This window comes from Euleptes europaea, chromosome 2, assembly GCF_029931775.1.
Source record: "Euleptes europaea isolate rEulEur1 chromosome 2, rEulEur1.hap1, whole genome shotgun sequence".
Lineage (NCBI taxonomy): Eukaryota > Metazoa > Chordata > Lepidosauria > Squamata > Sphaerodactylidae > Euleptes > Euleptes europaea.
The window spans coordinates 25,346,494-25,364,588 of record NC_079313.1 but is presented as its reverse complement, the minus strand read 5'-3'; the positions used below and the strand labels follow the sequence as shown (position 1 = coordinate 25,364,588).

Sequence of the window (18,095 nt, the reverse complement as noted above, 5' to 3'; positions counted from 1 at the left end):
GCCTCGCCAGTATTTCCTAACGCCCCAACTATTGGTGTCTCATTTTTTGATTCCAGCCGGGAGGCCGCAACAACTGGTATGGTGACTTTTCCATCTCCCCTGTCTGAGGCTGGAGGTTTATTCCTGTTAAGAGCTGAAATCACCGCCCTCATTAAAGACGCCTTCATTGAAGGCTTGTGGGCAACTCAACTCTCTTCCCCAACTCCCTCTAGTCATGGCGCGCAGTCAACCGCACCAGAGCCCTTCTCTGCCCACAGGGAAGGGGTCAGCTGTCACCCTCCTGATCGGGACAATAGATGCTGGCCTACCAAGGCTGCGTTAAAAGCCTATCCCGATTTACACCCACATAAATCGGAGAGCAGCAGCTCTCCTTTCTCTTCTGGGGATGAAGGGACTGAGAAAGAAGGAAGGTGAATTCTCCTCCAACGGGGAGGATGTCATAGTACAGCCCAGACAAACTAGGCTATTTAACATGGAGGAATTCCCGCTTCTACTGTCTAAAACTCTAGCAGCCCTCAATCTCTCTGAGGTCTCAGAGGTCCAATCCATTGAGAAAAAGAAGGGTTCAAAGGAGTTTTTTTCGCATGTATGACACCCCAGACAAGGTTGTGCCAGTTTTTAACCTTACTTTTTAACCTTACTAAAGGCAGAGTGGTGAAAACCTATGGCAAGTAAACAAATCCCACTAACCACCGAGAAGTTTTATAATATAGCTAGCAGCACCTCAGAGCTACTAAAAGTTCCCCTAGCGGAGAACCCCATTACTGCTCTCCAGTCCCCTGATTTAGTCGCAGAGGAAGGCTTAGTTATGATAAAGGACCCAGCTGACAGAAAGGCAGAGCTCTACTCTACTCTACCCTGCCCCAGCTCTACTCAAAGCAACTTATTAGGGTGGCCAAGGCTCTAGAGTTGTACTGTCTGTCAGCAGAACCTAAACCAGTGGGATCCTATTATGAAAGTTCTTTATAGCTCTGATTCTGGACCCATCGCCCTCCCCACGATCCAGAGTATCCTGGATATAATTACCATCTTCTGGGCAATGGCAGCGTAAGGACCAGCATCTGCTAAAAAACCTGGAAAATTCCAGTTTACTTTAAGCAAAAACACCAAGTACCCTCTATTTTTTTGTGGGCAGCATTTGACAGGGACTCTGTTGGGGATGTGTTACAGCTCTGACGGGAAAGGTGCCTGTTTTACACTCCCCGACTATAATTCATAAGGTTATTGCCAAGTGTAGATTGGGCAGATCAGTGTGTGGTTTTATAGCCCTGTACTGGCCCAGGGAGGGGTGGTTTCAACCGTTTGGACTCTTGCTCAGGGGGTGTACAGGGAACTCCCTCTAGAGGACAACCTCCTGCATGTAGCCCCCCCCTTCTCCAACACAATGTGAAATCACTGCACCTCTTTGCATGGTTGATCCAGCCCTAGGTGAATGGTCGGACAGGGTGGCAGAAGTTCTTGTCGCCTCTTGTAAGGCAACCATGCGTAAGCCCTATTCCTCTAAGTGGAGGAAGTTTATGGATAGGGAATCCTGCAATAGAGTCTGGCCCGAATTTGTGTTCTGAAGTGAGTACTAATATCAGGTTAAAAAATTTCCTTCATGAGACTAAGCCATGATATATATCTCATATCTCTTGACACTGCACTTCATATATATTTTATACACTCTTTTCTTGTTGGCTTTGAAAGAATCAGGTGATTTCATGAAGTATTCCTCTTTTGTTGATGAAGCTAAATTCCAGCAAATTATACTCAACACCATATAAGAGATTCTATTTTTCATGTAAAGTATTGCTTTTGCATTGAATTTAAGTGTTCTTTTTATTTTACACTTGCTTTTTTGATGCTGAACTGAAATTCTTATCTTATTTGAAAAATAGCTTCCGTTTTTGCAAATGTAGGAAAAAACTGCAGAGACTGAGGTGCCCTAGAGAACCTGAGCTTAAAGTATATTCTTTATGTTTTCCTTTCGATAACACTGAATTAGCTGTATTCTTATACAAAGCTGTGAAAATGTATTATGATAGCACACTGGAAGTTTTTCTTGTTGGTTCTTGTGGGTTATCCGGGCTGTGTAACCGTGGTCTTGGTATTTTCTTTCCTGACGTTTTGCCAGCAGCTGTGGCAGGCATCTTCAGAGGAGTAACACTGAAGATGCCTGCCACAGCTGCTGGCGAAACATCAGGAAAGAAAATACCAAGACCACGGTTACACAGCCCGGAGAACCCACAAGAACCAATGAACTCTGACTGTGAAAGCCTTCGACAATATTTTTCTTGTTGGTTTAAATCTTTTTCTTTTCTCTTCTCTCATAAAATTCAAAACATATGTTGATACATTAATGAGTTTTAGGTCTGACATCCTTTACTTTTAAACACCAAAGCTTTAATTCAGGAGATCTACTAATTTAATTTCTATAATAAAATGTAACATTAAATATTCAGCACCTAATAGCTAAGCAGATTACAAAGATGAAAGGGACATGGTTACTGCCTGAAGCCTTTCAGGCTGCTGAATATGACACAAGGGAAAAGACCAAAAACATAAATAAATCTGAAGCGCAGCAAAAAAAGGGTTTGGGGTTTGTTTGTGTTTTTGGAAAAAGGTATTGATAAGTGGATGTTATACTAGGGATTAAACTTGTGGGGAGAGTCTGAAATCCAAATTCTTCTTTTCAAACCTGATATTTTTGTTAACTTAGTGGCTTGTGGTTGAAACACACCTTCTTTCTTGCTAGTGTGAAGGGAAAAGCCATGCTAATGCTGGAGATGCAATTTATGAAGTTATGAGCCTGCACCGGGAGTCTGAACGAGGAGAAGAAGAATTAGTTAGCTTATCAAGTGGTGGTGATCAGATATCTCCACAAGAGGATGATGTTGAAGAAGGTAAGAGTGAGATGAATCTGTTCAATTCCAGTCTGGAATATAATGCCTCAAATTAAATCCCGCTTCTCATACTTCTAGTATGAGAAGAGATGTATCATGTACTATCAGTCTAGTGTAAATTAAGAAATGACTTGTGTGAGTTTACCCTGCTTTTGGCAACTAGGAGCTATGGCAGCCCCATGCATTCTACCCAGCTTTCAGTTCTGTTCACCACAGCACTCTTCACTGTATTGTTCACCTTTGGCTCTGAAGATGTGGAATGGTGATCAGTATATATCAGAGCACTGCCAAATCTTTTAGCATGTTTTTGTTTGTTCTGCAGAGAGTGATAATGAACTTTCAAGTGGCACTGGTGATGTATCGAAGGATTGCCCTGAGAAGATCTTGTATTCCTGGGGGGAGTTACTGGGAAGATGGTAAGAGTTAATAAAGGGATGATTATCTGCCCTTTGGAAGAGAGAATGAAATAACAATGCACTGGAACAATAAAGATTAAAAATGAGATGAGAATAAATTAAAATAAAGATGAGAAAAACATTTGTCCCGTGTATCACATATAACACGTCTTTCTCTTCTGATACTTTCGGAGGGTAGTTGCGTTGGTCTGCAGTAGTACCAGAGGTCTGAAAAACACTTATAAAAACATCCAAATACTAAAAATGGAGGGCCTTCTCATCCCTCTTTTTTTAAGAACCCTCCCCATTCCACTTTTTAAAGCAGCATTCTCATTTATGCATATACAATACTCACACAGATTGACCTTTGGGTAGGGAGTCATAATGATTGTCTTTTGAGGTTACATCGCACTACATATTATGAATTTGCTCTTGATTTTCTGGCTTCCAAATGAACCAGTGCAAGGTTGTTCATGACTGATGAAGATTCATACATCGAAACAGGAACTTAGCTGGCATCCTGTCCTTTGTTGTGTGCTCTTCTCTCGCTTGTAAACTTGTGTTACAGTATTGCCACATTGAAATTGTACATAATATCTGTACTGGAATTGTTATTTGTTAGAGTTGGCTTGTAAATCTTTTGACAATGTTTCTATTTGTTGCCATTTTGACTCGTGGATATGTTATGATATAACCTTGTATTTTTGTATTAATAATAGTAAAAAAAATTGTTACACTTAGCAGTTTTTGAATTATATACCTTTTGATATCTGGATGTTTTAATAATCATTTTACACTTAGCAGTTTTTGAATTATATACCTTTTGATATCTGGATGTTTTAATAATCATTTTTCAGACCTGTGGTACTTTGTACCCCTTGTTATTGTCGTTCAGAGATTTCCTTCCCCCTTTTTTAGTCTGCAGTAAAACAACCAGATTAGAGCCCAGTAACACCTTAGAGAACAACAAGATTTTCGCGGTATGAGCTTTCGAGAGTCAGCACTCCCTTCTTCTGATACTTTGTTTCTTGGAAACCTAGGTTTAATTTTAAAGAGAGCTACTGGCCATTATGATTGCAGAGATTTGTTTAAACGTGAGAGCAATGTGTTTAAAAGATACCAGACATTTGTACAGAAATGTCTCATTTTCTGTGCTTTAACATAAAATTGGAACTTGTGGACAATATAGGAAACAGTATCTGAAAAAAGAAGGTTCCTAAAGTTGTGTGAAATCCTGAATTCCTGATTCTGGGGTGGGGTTGGGGGGCTGTACCACTTGGGATGGCCTTGCAGCTTTCCCATTGTTTGCCTCGTTGGTCACTGGGTAACGTATAGCTGTGCCAAGGTTCTTTGGGGCTTGCTGTAATCATATATGCTGAGTTAGCACACTGGAGACTCTTCTTTTAAAGATTGGGCGAGGAATCCACGGCGTGTACCAGCCCTAGTAACTAAAAGGCCATTGTAAGACTTCAGTGGACATTATTCAGATGAGCTTTAGTGCATGACTTTCTTGAAGCAAATAGCAGATTTAAAGAAAAAAATTCTTTTGAGAATTGCTTTTTGACAGTATTTATTCTGTAAATAGGTAGGCAGGGATGTGTGAGTATGTATTTCTCAGCCTCCTGTTATTCAACAAAGCAACAACTGTGCCTCTTTTTTGGGTTAGGCACAGTAATCTTGGTGTGCGACCAAAAGGGCTGTCTCAATTAGTGAAGAGTGGTGTTCCAGAGGCACTAAGAGCTGAGGTATGGCAGCTACTGGCTGGATGTCATGATAACCAGACAATGCTGGACAAATACAGAATTCTCATCACAAAGGTCAGTATTTCGGTTTCCTTTATTATGCTTCGGTCTGTGGACTAACGGAGCTTTTAATTCTAAAAAAGTTTATTTGGTACATAATCGCTTGCTTTAATCAGGAGAGGAATCCGTGATGCAAATTGTTTGCTATTAAATGGCATCTAATATTCTATGCAGTTGCTAAAGAATGCTTGTTGCTTAATACTAAAGGACTATAAATTCTAAGGATTAGCGTTGCTGATTTGTGACAGTTTGTAGTGCTGGTCTAATTTGTAGCGCTAATAGTTCTAGGCTGTTATCTCTATATTTAATAATGCTTATGACCTCAGAGTGCAGATCAAAAAATTCACACAATGGAACTGTGGTTAGATGGGATGGATCCTCAAAATGTAAAAATTTGAGGGAGATTTTTTTTTTTTTTAAGCTAAAGAAATGACAAGCTTTCGCATTGCTACATTGCAAGCTCTCACCTGCCGTCTTTGGGTTCCCTAGCACTCTCAGTAAATAACACCGCAGTATGCATCAAGTACAGCAGCCAAGGAGGAGCTGCTGGTAATAGGATGATGGGGGGAGGAGGGCAATGGCAACAGTGGCAGGAAGGAGGGGGCAGGCAGTGGCAAGGGAGAGGACGTGGAGGTGATGGTGGGAAGGTTGCAGGAGGGGTGAATAAGAGAAGAGATTTAGGTGGAAGAGAGGAAGAATTGGGAACTGGCAGGGGGCTGGGATTTCTCTGTCCCTGCAAGTTATTTGTGGGTCCCCTGATAGTTAAATATTTGATGTGATTATTGACAGCTGTTGATAATTAAGTGAAACCTTCACATTCAGAAGTACAGCTTGCCTTTAAAAGTCTTCAGTAGCCGATGTCTTATCACCACTGTGGCTCTGCTTATGAGATTCCAGAAGCATCTAACTAAGTCTCAGTTGGGAAAAGAGTTCTGGGTTAGATGGACCTTCGGTCTGATTTAACAAGTCAGTTTTTGTGGGAAGTTGCCAGAGTTTGAATGATGGAGTTTGGTGAGGACTTGACTACCTTCCTGAACAGATGTTTGTTAGGGAAGCTGTCCTCTCTAAGGTTACAGTGGTATCTTTGCTTCTGGTCAGATGCTTGCAACTGTTTAACTATTATTATTCTGAAGAAGTGAGCTGTGGCTCATGAAAGCTCATACCATGCCAGAAATTTTGTTAGTCTTTAAGGTGCTACTGGACTCTTGCTCTTTTCTACTATTATTATTCTGATACGCATTTGGGTTGTTCCCTGGAACATGTGGTTGTAAAGTTAGAAGCAAAGTGCTGAATCTGAGATTTCAAGGTTATTTGACATGAGAATAGCAAGCTTGTCTCTGGTCTCTAGGTAAGGTAGGTGTGACAAGCCTTTTTTCTCACTGACTGTGGTATGCACACAGCCTCCTAAGATTCTCTGGGATTTACGGTTGTTTTAACCTTCCGCTCAGTTACCAGGTGTTCTAAAGGTTGTGCTTGTATAGGCTTTGGGTTCACTGCTGTGAGGTGAGTATATGTAGAGTGCAAGTAGTTTATGGAGATCACTGAGGCAGGTTTTGAACACAAACAACAAAGAATATTTATTTATTTACAGGATAGTCTCAAGGAATAGAACAGCAGCACAGGTCTCCAGGCAGACAAATGAGAAACCTGGCTGAGGCACATGAATTTAAATCAGTTATGGCTTTAGAGAGTAGTTAGAATTTTCTTTAGTGCTTTCAGACACAAACAGGCTATTACTGATTAGCCACTAGGTTGGATCCCCTCACACATACTCAGGATTCCAACTGTATCAGCCTTGCCCTTTCCCAAGAGTCAGACCAAAATAAACCAGGTCTGCTCATCACCAGAGATAGGCCTAATAAATGGGGTACCATATTCTGTTCCAGAGATAGAGCTGAACCTCTCTGCAACACAACCAGGCAGAGCTACCCCTCACACTGGCTGCTCTTTTTTCCTGAGCCAGACTTTAGTTCCCACCGCCTTCTCTGTCCCAGATATGCTGATTTTCTCTACCTTTTAAGGAGAATCAAACTGGCTTACAGTCGCCTTCCCTTCCTCTCTCCACAAGAGACACCTTGTGAGGTAGGTGAGGGTGAGAGAGCTCTAACAGAGCTGTGACTTGCCCAGCTGGCTTCGCGTGTAGGAGTGGGGAAATAAATCCAGTTCGCTAGATTAGCGTCCGCCGCTCATTTGGAGGAGTGGGGAATAAAACTTGGTCCTCCAGATTAGAGTCCACTGCTCTTAACTACTACGCCACGCTGTTGGAACAGCACTCCTATGGGCTCCTCTGAGTGGCTGATTTTCCCCTACTGGGGCAGGACAGCCTCCTGTCCATCACAGTAGGCATCTGGTGACTGTGAGCATAAATGAAAGAGGCATCTGCTGTTGTCAGTTCCTGATTTTGCATTGGTGTCAGAGTTCTAGCACTATTATTATTATTATATTTCTTGACATCCACACTGAAAACCATTTCCTTCAAGACTGGCAAAAACCCTACTGACACATACCAAATGGATTGTTTACTTTGATGGCAAGTAATGCAGAAGTGAATGGGCTACTTGTCACCATTATTTTTCCTATAATGGTTTACCTTCTTGCTGTTGCTGGACATTGATGCAGATATTTTGAGTTTACTCTGAAGCATTTCTCCCTCTTATAGCCATGATGCTTCATTACATGGGTTCTCGTCTTGATTAATAGCGTTGTTTCAGATGGTTAGTGCAATCTTCAGGCTGGAACAAGATTAAAAGTTGAAACAAATTGGAATTGAAGCTGAGACAAATAATCACGTCACAGTGGAAAGACCCAGCAGAGAAACACGTTGAGACCATGTTAGCTGAGGACCTGATTAATAACTGATTTATAGCTCGGGGTCTATAACGTAAGGATGTTAAATCAGGCTAGAGAATTGGGGGAAGAGATAGAAACTGATACAGTTAGTTAGGACTTCTGTGGAAATTATTAATATTCTTCCAAAATATTTTCTCTCCATTTCTAGAGGTAGTTTCTAAGCCTCCCTTAAGAAAACGCCTTAAAATGAGCATTTTGATCATGTGAGCTGTATGCTCTTGAATTCTTATTAGTTTATGTTGTGATGGTTCTTTTGCTCTGCATATGCTTTTAGGCTTTGGCATCCTAATTGTAATAGCCCCATTAAGATGATAAAATATGGAGTGAAAAAAATTCGTTCTATCATTTAATTTACAGTTGTCAAAATGCTGTGAAATTAGTATTATAAATTGTCATTTCTGAAAGAATTATTAGCTCGTGCTTGTAATGCATTTTGGGGATGAAAAGCAAGACAATATTTCATGTGCTGAAAGGGCACTGGGAATGGGTTCAGAAGTGCATCTTAAATCGTCTTTGATTTACTTTATGTGTACATTAATCTGCTTGAAGTTGCCTGTAAATTGTGTTGTAACAGTGGTTACACACATCTTGCCAATTTTGTAGTTAAGGACAGACACCCAGTTAGCAAGGCAGAGGTTGCTCGATGTAGAAGGTATTTTTTCTTTGGACATATGTAATTGTCTATATTCCTCCAAGTTTTAATTCAGTACAGTTTCTCAGCAAGGAAGGATGACTTTTATATTTGTTGGTAGGCTATGCATGTTAGATGGCTGCTTGGGGTGGTGGTACATCAGAAGGTGTTCTGTTGCATTGTGGCATAAAAACAAAAGGGACATGTAATTCCTTAGGAGAGTTGCTCTTCATACCTATTGCTTTGGCTACTACCGGTGAGAGATGACTTTGAGGTTTGGGGCAGGGTTTGGATACAGAGAGTAGGAACAAACACAGAGATAGAAATGCTAGCATAATGCACATACACCTTGGGTTTCAACAATTAAAAATGTTTGTGAGGCCCAAAGCTGAAAATTACAGGGATTGGGAGAATCCTTATGTTGGTCCTCAAAATAGTTCATGGGCCTTATTTCCTGTACTGGGATCCACTGGAAGGACTGGGGTCAAACAAATTTACTGTCCATTGTATTTGGGTTTTACTCCTTCAAGACCATTTGTCAGCAGTAACTAGACTCAGAATCAGATAACCTTTATTGGCATAATAAAATTGATGGTCACAAGGTCAGAGATAAACAGATAATACATATCTAGATTAAAATTGAGTTTGAATCTTAACCTTAACAACTTCTGCCAAAAACTACGCCACCTTCACCGTAACATCAGCTGTAATGTCGTTCAGCAAGAATTGGCAAGTGGATGTTCTATAAGGGGCCATCCATTTGCTGATTAAGGATAATATAAATTTTTTTCGGGGTTCTTCATGTAAACGACAATCTAAAATAATGTGATGTAGGGCGTCTGGCTGGCCCGTTACGCATGGACATACCCTCTTGTTAAAGGGAGTCTTAGTAAATCTCCCGTATAAAACATTAGATGGAAAGGAATTGAGTTGAGCTAGCATAAATGCTCTCCGTTGAAGAGGTTCCTCAAGTATACTAAAGCTGCATCCTTCCGGGTAATATTGACAAACCCATTTTAAGTGGGGACAGCAGTAACTATACTCACTCACGATTCCCTCCTCTTCTCCCTGGCTCGTTTCAATGCATTACTTACTGCTGATCTTTTTGGGAGATTTTTTTAACGTACCACATGGCCAAAGGATTAGCTCCTGTGGTCTTGAGGTCCCTGAAATCCTGTCACATTTTTTTCCTGTCATGCAAATTATGTGGCAGTTTAACAGCTTCTCTGATAACCCCCCTTCTTGCAACTTTTCCCAGCCGTTTGAATGATTATTACTTAATCAGTCTTCTGTCTGGAAACGAATATCTCATCTCTCTGGCAGTTGCCATATCTTGGCTGCACTAAAAATCCAAGCTACTGCCATAAACTCAGTGCCTAGTTAAATACCCTGTGATTCTGTGGCTATTTTAACTGCAATTTTAATTTGTTGCCTTAAAATGTGTATTTAATATTATTTTTCTCTAAGCGACGAATGTTCCCTCTTTAATGTGTTTTAATTATATTATTTTGTCTAAAAGCCCATGTGCTATAGTCGTCTTTGAATAAATAAAATGACATACCCCTTGGTTTCTAGTTTGATATGGGAAGCTGTCAGTCTGCGTCTGCTTGGGCAGGACTAATCCAAATCCCATCAGTCCCCACACTACGTGGGGCAGCGTGTTGGCTATGGTTGGCGGTGTATGCTGTAAACCTGGTAGTGCAAATGCACTGTCGTGCACTCTTGATGCTTTGCTGTGTGTGTGCTTTGAATTACGTTAGGGAACGCTCTCAGATTAAAATCATACACTTAGGAAAATTGTTTTGCTTTCTAAGTGGCAAAGATTGATATAGATAATTGATTTACATAAACAAATCCATACTTTAAATCACAATTTTATGTTTATTATTTAAAAGTTTCCAAATAAAATTATACTCTGGCTGTCCTAGTGTGTGCGCTCTCTCTCCCCCCTTCCCTCCTCCTCCCCCCAATAAAACCTCAAGACATACAAGCTCGCTCTCTTCATACAACCTCAGGACAAACATTAGTAGGTTTCTTAAATATTTAATGTATTTTTTTACTCTTTTAGAAACCAATATGCAATGTATTGCTTATTTAGATGGTTTACTTCTCATGACCCAAGATAGGGTTTGACAACCTATAAGCCATAACAATTTTTAAAAAAGAGGATGTTAACATAAGAACATAAGAAAGGCCCTGCTGGATCAGACCAAGGCCCATCAAGTCCAGCAGTCTGTTCACACAGTGCCTCTAGGAAGCCACAGACAAGATGACTGCAGCACCATCGTGCCTGGGCTCCACCGCACCCAAAATAATAGGCATGCTCCTCTGATATTAGAGAGAATAGGTATGCAGCATGACCAGTATCCATTCTAACTAAAGCCATGAATACCCCTCTCCTCCATGAATATGTCCACTCCCCTCTTAAAGCCCTCCAAGTTGGCAGCCATCACCACATCCTGGGGCAGGGAGTTCCACAATTTAACTATGCGTTGTGTGAAAAAATATTTCCTTTTATCTGTTTTGAATCTCTTGCTCTCCAGCTTTAGCAGATGACCCCGTGTTCTAGTATTATGGGAGAGGGAGAAAAACTTCTCCCTGTCCACTCTCTCCAAACCATGCATAATTTTATAGACCTCTATCATGTCTCACCTTATCCGCCTTCTTTCCAAGTTAAACAGCCCTAAGTGTCCTAACTGCTCCCCATAGGACAGTTGCTCTAGTCCCTTAATCATTTTGGTTGTAATCAAGATGTTAATCTTCAGACTTCAGTGCAGACACACATTTGGGACTGCGCCTGCGCACAGGCCTGCCACCAGAAACTTTTTACTAGCCTCAGGCCTAAGACGGGGATGCCTTTCCCACCGAGCCAGCGGGCCTGGCTTCCCGCCGAAACCACCGCGTGCTCCTGGGTAGGGCATCCCCTCCCTCCTCAGTTCCTTCTTTGCCGCCGCCGAGAATGGAGCTTTTCTACCTTAGTGCGACTTCTACTTTCGCTTTTGTGAGTTATTCTATTCTCCGGCTGCTGCTGAGGGCTTCCTGATCAGCCCCTTCCCCCCACTCCTGTCTAGCTCTTTATTTGGGGGAGAAGAGAAAATTTTCTCCTCGGTCCCCTCGGCCGTGTGCTGAGAGCCGGCATGGCTCCTAAATCGCCTTTCAAGCGCTGCCCCAAGTGCTCTACCAAGATCCCGCACACAGATGAACACGAGTTGTGCCTGATCTGCTTGGGCGAGGGATATAACGTATCAGCATGCAAAATCTGCCAAACGTTTTCCACCCGAGCGCGAAATGCTCGTGCAGACTGTCTAAATGCAGAATTGTGGAAGAAGGCTTTAATAGCCCCATCTCCCTCTGCGGGTTCCAGGACACCCCAACGCGCTCCTTCGGTTCACTCGGTGTCGTCCACCTCGGCCTCTGGATCCAGTTCGGATCTGAAGCATTCGGATCTGACGCAAAAGAAATCGAACCCGGAGCATGCTAAGAAACATAAGAACAAGTCAAAGCACAGGGACAAGTCGAGCAACCAGATCCGATCCAGGTCCAATCCAACCACGCCGGTTCCATCAGTGTTGGATCTGAAGCTCCCAGAACAGGATCCAGTCCTGGTTCCACCGAGGACCCCGTCATCCCATTCAGGGTCTCCTCTTCACTCGTTCTCTGATCTGGAGCTAGACCTACCGGTAGAGATCCAGCATCCTTTGGATCTGATCGCTTCAGATCCGAGACCCGGTTCACAGCTGGTTTTGGCCTCGACACCCCTACCCAACGTCTCTCCTGCCCTCTTGCAGGAGTGGATTGAGTTTTGCCGATTTAAACAACTTAACCTGCAGGCGAGACCAATGCCACAGGGTAGTACACAGCTAGGTCCCTTTCCATCCACTTCCTATGCACAACCAGCCTCTTCAGCTGATTCGGATCCAGAGGACTTTGAAGCCCTAGCACCTGTAGACAGCTCAGAGGGCATATCTGAACCCTCGCCTGAGGAACAGGTGGGGGATACTGAAGCGGTCTCCCCTTCAGAGGATCTCCGCCTGAGTACCGAACAGATGATCTGGATGGCTGAGGCGCTGGAAATTAATGTTGCTACCTCAGACAACGGACCTAAGGATCGGATCCTTAGTCGGCTGTACCCAGATTCCTCGGGTATAGCAGCATTCCCTATACTAGAGGGTTTGTCTGACATCACCAAGACAGTATGGAAGAATCCGGCCTCCTCGTCAGCATCCACCAAAAAGATTGAAAACCTCTATAGGGTAAAACCAGACTCTGCGGAGTTCTTGACCATCTACCCTCCCCCGTCTTCCATTGTTACAGGAGAAATGCAAACGAGACAGAAGCAGGGCCAACATTCTACCCCTGCTGAGAAAGAAAGTAGGAGAATGGACTACTTGGGCAGGAAGGCATATACATCCTCAGCTCTCAGCTTCAGGATTGCTAATTACCAGACAATAATGGGGGGTTACCAACTTTTTCTCTGGGAAAAGGCCACCCCCCATTTAGAGCTGCTACCAGAGGAGTCCAAGACCGCACTTGAACTCATTCAAGCTGAAGCGATTCGACTCTCCAAGCAGGAGATAAGTGTGGGCAAGCATGCTGCGGAGATTGCAGCTCGGTCTATGGCTATGGCAGTCACCCTAAGACGTCACTCGTGGCTGTGTAATACTGCATCAACCACTGGACACTAGATTTCAAATCGAGGACCTGCCTTTTGAGGGAGACACGCTTTTCGCCTCAAATACTACGGAGTTCCTGACCAACATCAAGAGAGATCGCCAGACGGCTAGATCCCTTGGCATCACACCTGTCTGTAATCCTCAGAAAGAGAGATTCCAACCCCGCCAGCAGGGGTTCGCCACGCCCTTCTACAGAGGACAAAGGCACCAGAGGTACCAACCGTATCCTCAACGGAGGCAGTTTCAACACCAACAATACCAGCAAGGCCAATCAGGGAAGCGTAGACCATTCCACAGACAGAGACCTCCCAGTGGTCCTCAGTCCAAAGACCATCAACAACAACCTGCCCAGAGATTCTGACCATTATGGCACGCCGTCCCAGAGGAGTTTCCTTTCCTCGAAAGACTGGCTAAATTTTCTTCTGCATGGCTCTCCATCTGCAATGATTCCTGGGTTTACAGGATTGTTTCCGAGGGCTATCGCCTAGAGTTTAAAGTTACTCCCTCTTGTGTCCCATCCAGTTTGGCGAGGGACAACCCTTTCCCAGAGTTTGCTCCACAGTTACAAGAGTTATTGCAGAAGGGTGCAGTTCAACATGTTCACCCTGAATGTTTTGGGGTTTTCCCCCCTAGAATTTTCATGGTGGAAAAGAAAGACAGAGGTTCTAGACCTATTCTAGACCTCAGGGAACTGAATAAATATTTGAGAGTTTCAAAATTCCGTATGGTCTCATTACCATCTGTTATGGAACTACTTAACCCCAGTGTCTGGTTCGCCATCCTAGACTTAAAGGACGCGTACTTCCATGTGTCTATCCACCCTTCACATAGGAAGTACCTGATGTTCCGCTACGGTAGAGAGGTGTTCTGTTACACCGTGCTTCCCTTCAGTTTGGCTACTGCCCCACGAGTGCCTACGAAGTGTGTAGCGGTAGTCGTCTCTCATCTTCGGAGTAAGGGATGTAGCATCTTTCCTTACCTCGATGACTGGCTTATCACAGCCAATAGTCCTGATACCTCCCAGGTAGACTTAGTTTTGTCCACTTGCACCTCCCTGGGCCTGTTGGTCAACTGGAAGAAATCCAAGTTAGTCCCCTCTCAGAGGGCCCAGTTTATAGGAGCTGTCCTAGAGTCCACATGGGGGAGGGCCTTCCTCCCACAGGAGAGGGTGAGGGCTATTAGATGCCTAGTCGAACGTTTCTTACGTTGTAGACTCCAACCTGTTATAGTCATCCAGAGACTGCTGGGCCTCGTGGCCTCTACGGCAGTGGTAACCCCATTTGCCAGACTACAGATGAGGATTCTACAATTTCGCCACTCACAGTGGCACAGACTTTCCATCCCCAGGGCAGTTTTGAGATCTCTGGGTTGGTGGTTATCAAAATCGAACTTACTGTCCAGTATGCCTTTTGGGTGTTGGACCCCAGACTTTACACAGAATACTGATGCATCCCTTGAGGGATGGGGGGCCCACTGCCAATCATCCTCCATCCATGGCAAGTGGGACAGGACTGAGTTACCACTCCACATCAACATCTTGGAACTACGGGCTGTCTGTTATTCCCTTACCTCTTTTGCAGATATCCTTCGTGGATCCAGGACACTGCTGCAGTCCGACAATACCTCAGCAGTGTACTACATCAACAAGTAGGGGGGTACGGGCTCACTCCCGTTATGCAGGGAGGCTCAGAAGGTTTGGCAAGTAGCTCTTGAGAACAACATTGTCTTAAGGGGCATTCACATAGTTGGCATGTCCAACACATGGGCGGACACGCTCAGCAGAAGGTTCCACACGAACCATGAGTGGGAGATATAAGATGTCTTCCTACACCCAATTTTCCAATTGTGGGGCTTTCCACAGATCTATTTGTTCGCATCCAGAGAGGAGGAGAAGGCACCAGCGTTCTGCTCGATAGCAGGCCATGACCCGGATTCGCTGGGGGATGCATTTCAGATAAGATTGTCGGGGGCCCTCTTCTATGCCTTTCCCCCTTTTCTCCTTCTAGCCAGGGTTTTAGGGAAGATCAGGGCAGACCGTTCTTCCTGTATTCTGATCGTCCCGCGTTGGCCTCGCCATATCTGGTATGCGGAACTTCTACAACTGGCGGAGGGCAACTACAGGATGTTCCCCAGCTCCCCAGAATTGCTAAAGTGGGGCACACTCCTTCACCACCATGTAGACAGACTACACCTGGCAGCCTGGAGGATAGCACCCAACGTGTGGGGCTCTCCACCCCGGTCAAAGGTGTTATTTTAGAAGCCAGAAAATCTTCCGAACGCTATTCTTATGGGCTGAAGTGGGATAGGTTCCACCAATGGGCTGAATCTAAGGGTCTGTCGTCCTTCCACTGCCTCGTATCTTAGATTACCTTCTGGAACTAGCTTGAGGGGGTCTTTCGGTGGCTTCGGTCAAGGTACACCTAGCGTCCATCGCAGCAGTCCATGATGAGGTGGAAGGCTGCACCGTGTTCTCCCACCCTCTAGCTAAACGTTTTATGAAGGGTCTTAATAACCTGTTCCCCCCGATGCCCAGGATCACACCGCAATGGTCGTATTAGCGAAACTTATGCAACCTCCCTTTGAGCCTATGGGTTCCACCCAACTACCCTTCCTTACAGCCAAGGTGGCCTTCCTAGTAGCTGTCACCTCTACCAGGAGGGTGGGGGAGTTAGCAGCTGTTCGGATAGACAACCCGTTTTTAAGGGTGTTCAATGAGAAAGTGGTCCTGCATCCTAGTTTGCAATTTAAACCTAAGGTGATATCGTCATTTCACATGGCCCAAGATCTGGTTCTCCCAGTCTTCTACCCAAACCCATCTTCATCAGCTGAACAGTCCCTTCACACTTTATATATTTTTATTGCTTTCTAGTATTAAATGGGAATACAGGAAAAGAAAAAAGGGTCCCTTCACACTTTAGTTGCTAGGAGGGCTATCCTCTATTATATAGATAGGACAAAACCGTTCAGGAGGTCCGAAAGTCTCTCTTTTTGCTATCAGGGCCCCAATAAGGGGAAACCCGCTTCAGCACAGTCCATCGCTAGGTGGGTTGTGTCAGCAGTCAGATCTGCATACAAGGAGGCAGGCAGACCATGCCCCCTAGAAGTCAGGGCTCACTCAACTAGGGCCCAAGGGTCTTCAGCCGCTCTTCACAGGAAGGTACCACTCCTAGACATCTGTAAAGCAGCGATGTGGTCAAGTGAGGACCCGTTCATCAGACACTATGCCTTAGACCTGCAGACAAGAAAAGATGCAGAAGTGGGAAAAGCGGTCTTCCAGTCCTTGTTCCAGTAACTCGACACCCACCTCCAAGATGTGAGTAGCTTGCTAAAATCCCAAATGTGGGGCTGCACCGAAGACTGAAGATGAAAACAGAGTTGCACTTACCTGTAACTGCTGTTCATTGAGGTCTTCGGTGCAGACCTTCCCTCCCTCCAACCCTGCTGTCGAACAAAAAAAATAAATAAGGGAAACCAGACAAAACATGAGAAATTGATGGGAATTTGTCAGATTGTTCAGGGCATCAGGTGTATTGAGTAAGGGGGTTAGTAAACCCTCAGTCGGATGCCAAATTGGTCGGCAGCGGGCGAGGAACTGAGGAGGGAGGGGATGCCCCACCCAGGAGCACGTGGTGGTTTGGGCGGGAAGCTGGGCCTGCTGGCTCGGTGGGAGGGGCATCCCCGTCTTAGGCCTGAGGCTAGTAAAAAGTTTCCGGTGGCAGGCCTGCGTGCAGGGGCAGTCCCAAATGTGTGTTTGCACCGAAGACCTCAATGAACAGCAGTTACAGGTAAGTGCAACTCTGTTTTTCTTTCCACTGTTTCTTTCTGCTTAAGTCTGCCCTTCTCCTTTGTCATATTACTGCCCTTCTGTGCCTCACTCCTACTTCCCAAAAAGTTAATCATCTCACCTAGAACTGTCTGTCTCATTTATAATAAGAGTACTGTGGCAATATCAAGACCTTGACAGCCAATTAAAGAGATCAGTTGGCTGCGAAGCATAAAATAGGAGTAAAAAGGTCAACAAGATAGATCATGGGATGACACCTGTGGTGCTTTGCTAGTTCCTAAATCCCCAGCGTGAAGCCAGAGAAGAAGTACATTGTGCAACCTCATGAAGGGCAAAAATGTTTTCCTCATAATAACTCGCTTACAAAGAAAGGCAGCCTTTTATAGATTCATTATAGATGAAGTAAGTTCAGGTTGAGTTTCAGATCAGGCTATATTTAAATGATGCTTACTGTAGCTGAAACTCAAATAAAAACAATCGTTTTAAAAAATCTAGATTAATTAAAATCCAGTTAATTTTTTCTAATTGACCCCCCCCCCCAGGGCTGAGTGGCAATCATGACTGCAGTACACATTTCCTGAAATGAATTGACGTTTGGTGTGGTTTCAAACGTTTAACACATAAGCGTGTATTTGAGGGCGATCAAGGGCAAGAAGTGTGATGTCTGAAGTGGACCAGCCCTTTGTATAAACTATTTGCCGTACTAGAATTCCAGAATTCTCAGAAGTCTTCAAGTACAGTTCTTGTCAAGGCAATGGTGTTATCTCTCTCTCAGTATCTTGTATTTCCTGCAGGAGGCTTAAGGCAGCACACATAAGGTCCCTTCTCCTAGTTTTGTCCTTTCAAGAACCCATAGGGTAGATTAAGCTGAGAGATAACTGGCCTAAGGTTAACCAGTGAGGTTCATGGCTGAGCAGGGATTTCCTGCCTTTTCAGTGCTACTTGTGAAATTTGTGGGTTTGGATGGCCATTTACTATATTCTTGTACATATGGTGCTGAGCACCACACATGCAAAATTTGGACTGCAATCACATGTAATCAGCAAACACAGATTGGTGCTTTTGATGGAGAGAA

General features: G+C 44.1%; 1 protein-coding gene across 1 annotated transcript in view; it reads left to right on the top strand.

The window, feature by feature from the left end:
* The window catches only part of RABGAP1L (RAB GTPase activating protein 1 like), a 196,453-nt gene that overhangs the window by 18,439 nt on the left and 159,919 nt on the right, over positions 1-18,095 (top strand). Inside the window, exons 10-12 of the mRNA XM_056867417.1 lie at positions 2,738-2,885; positions 3,208-3,301; positions 4,947-5,097. Of these exons, the coding sequence (XP_056723395.1) occupies positions 2,738-2,885; positions 3,208-3,301; positions 4,947-5,097 (393 nt within the window). The remainder of the gene's footprint in view (positions 1-2,737; positions 2,886-3,207; positions 3,302-4,946; positions 5,098-18,095) is intronic.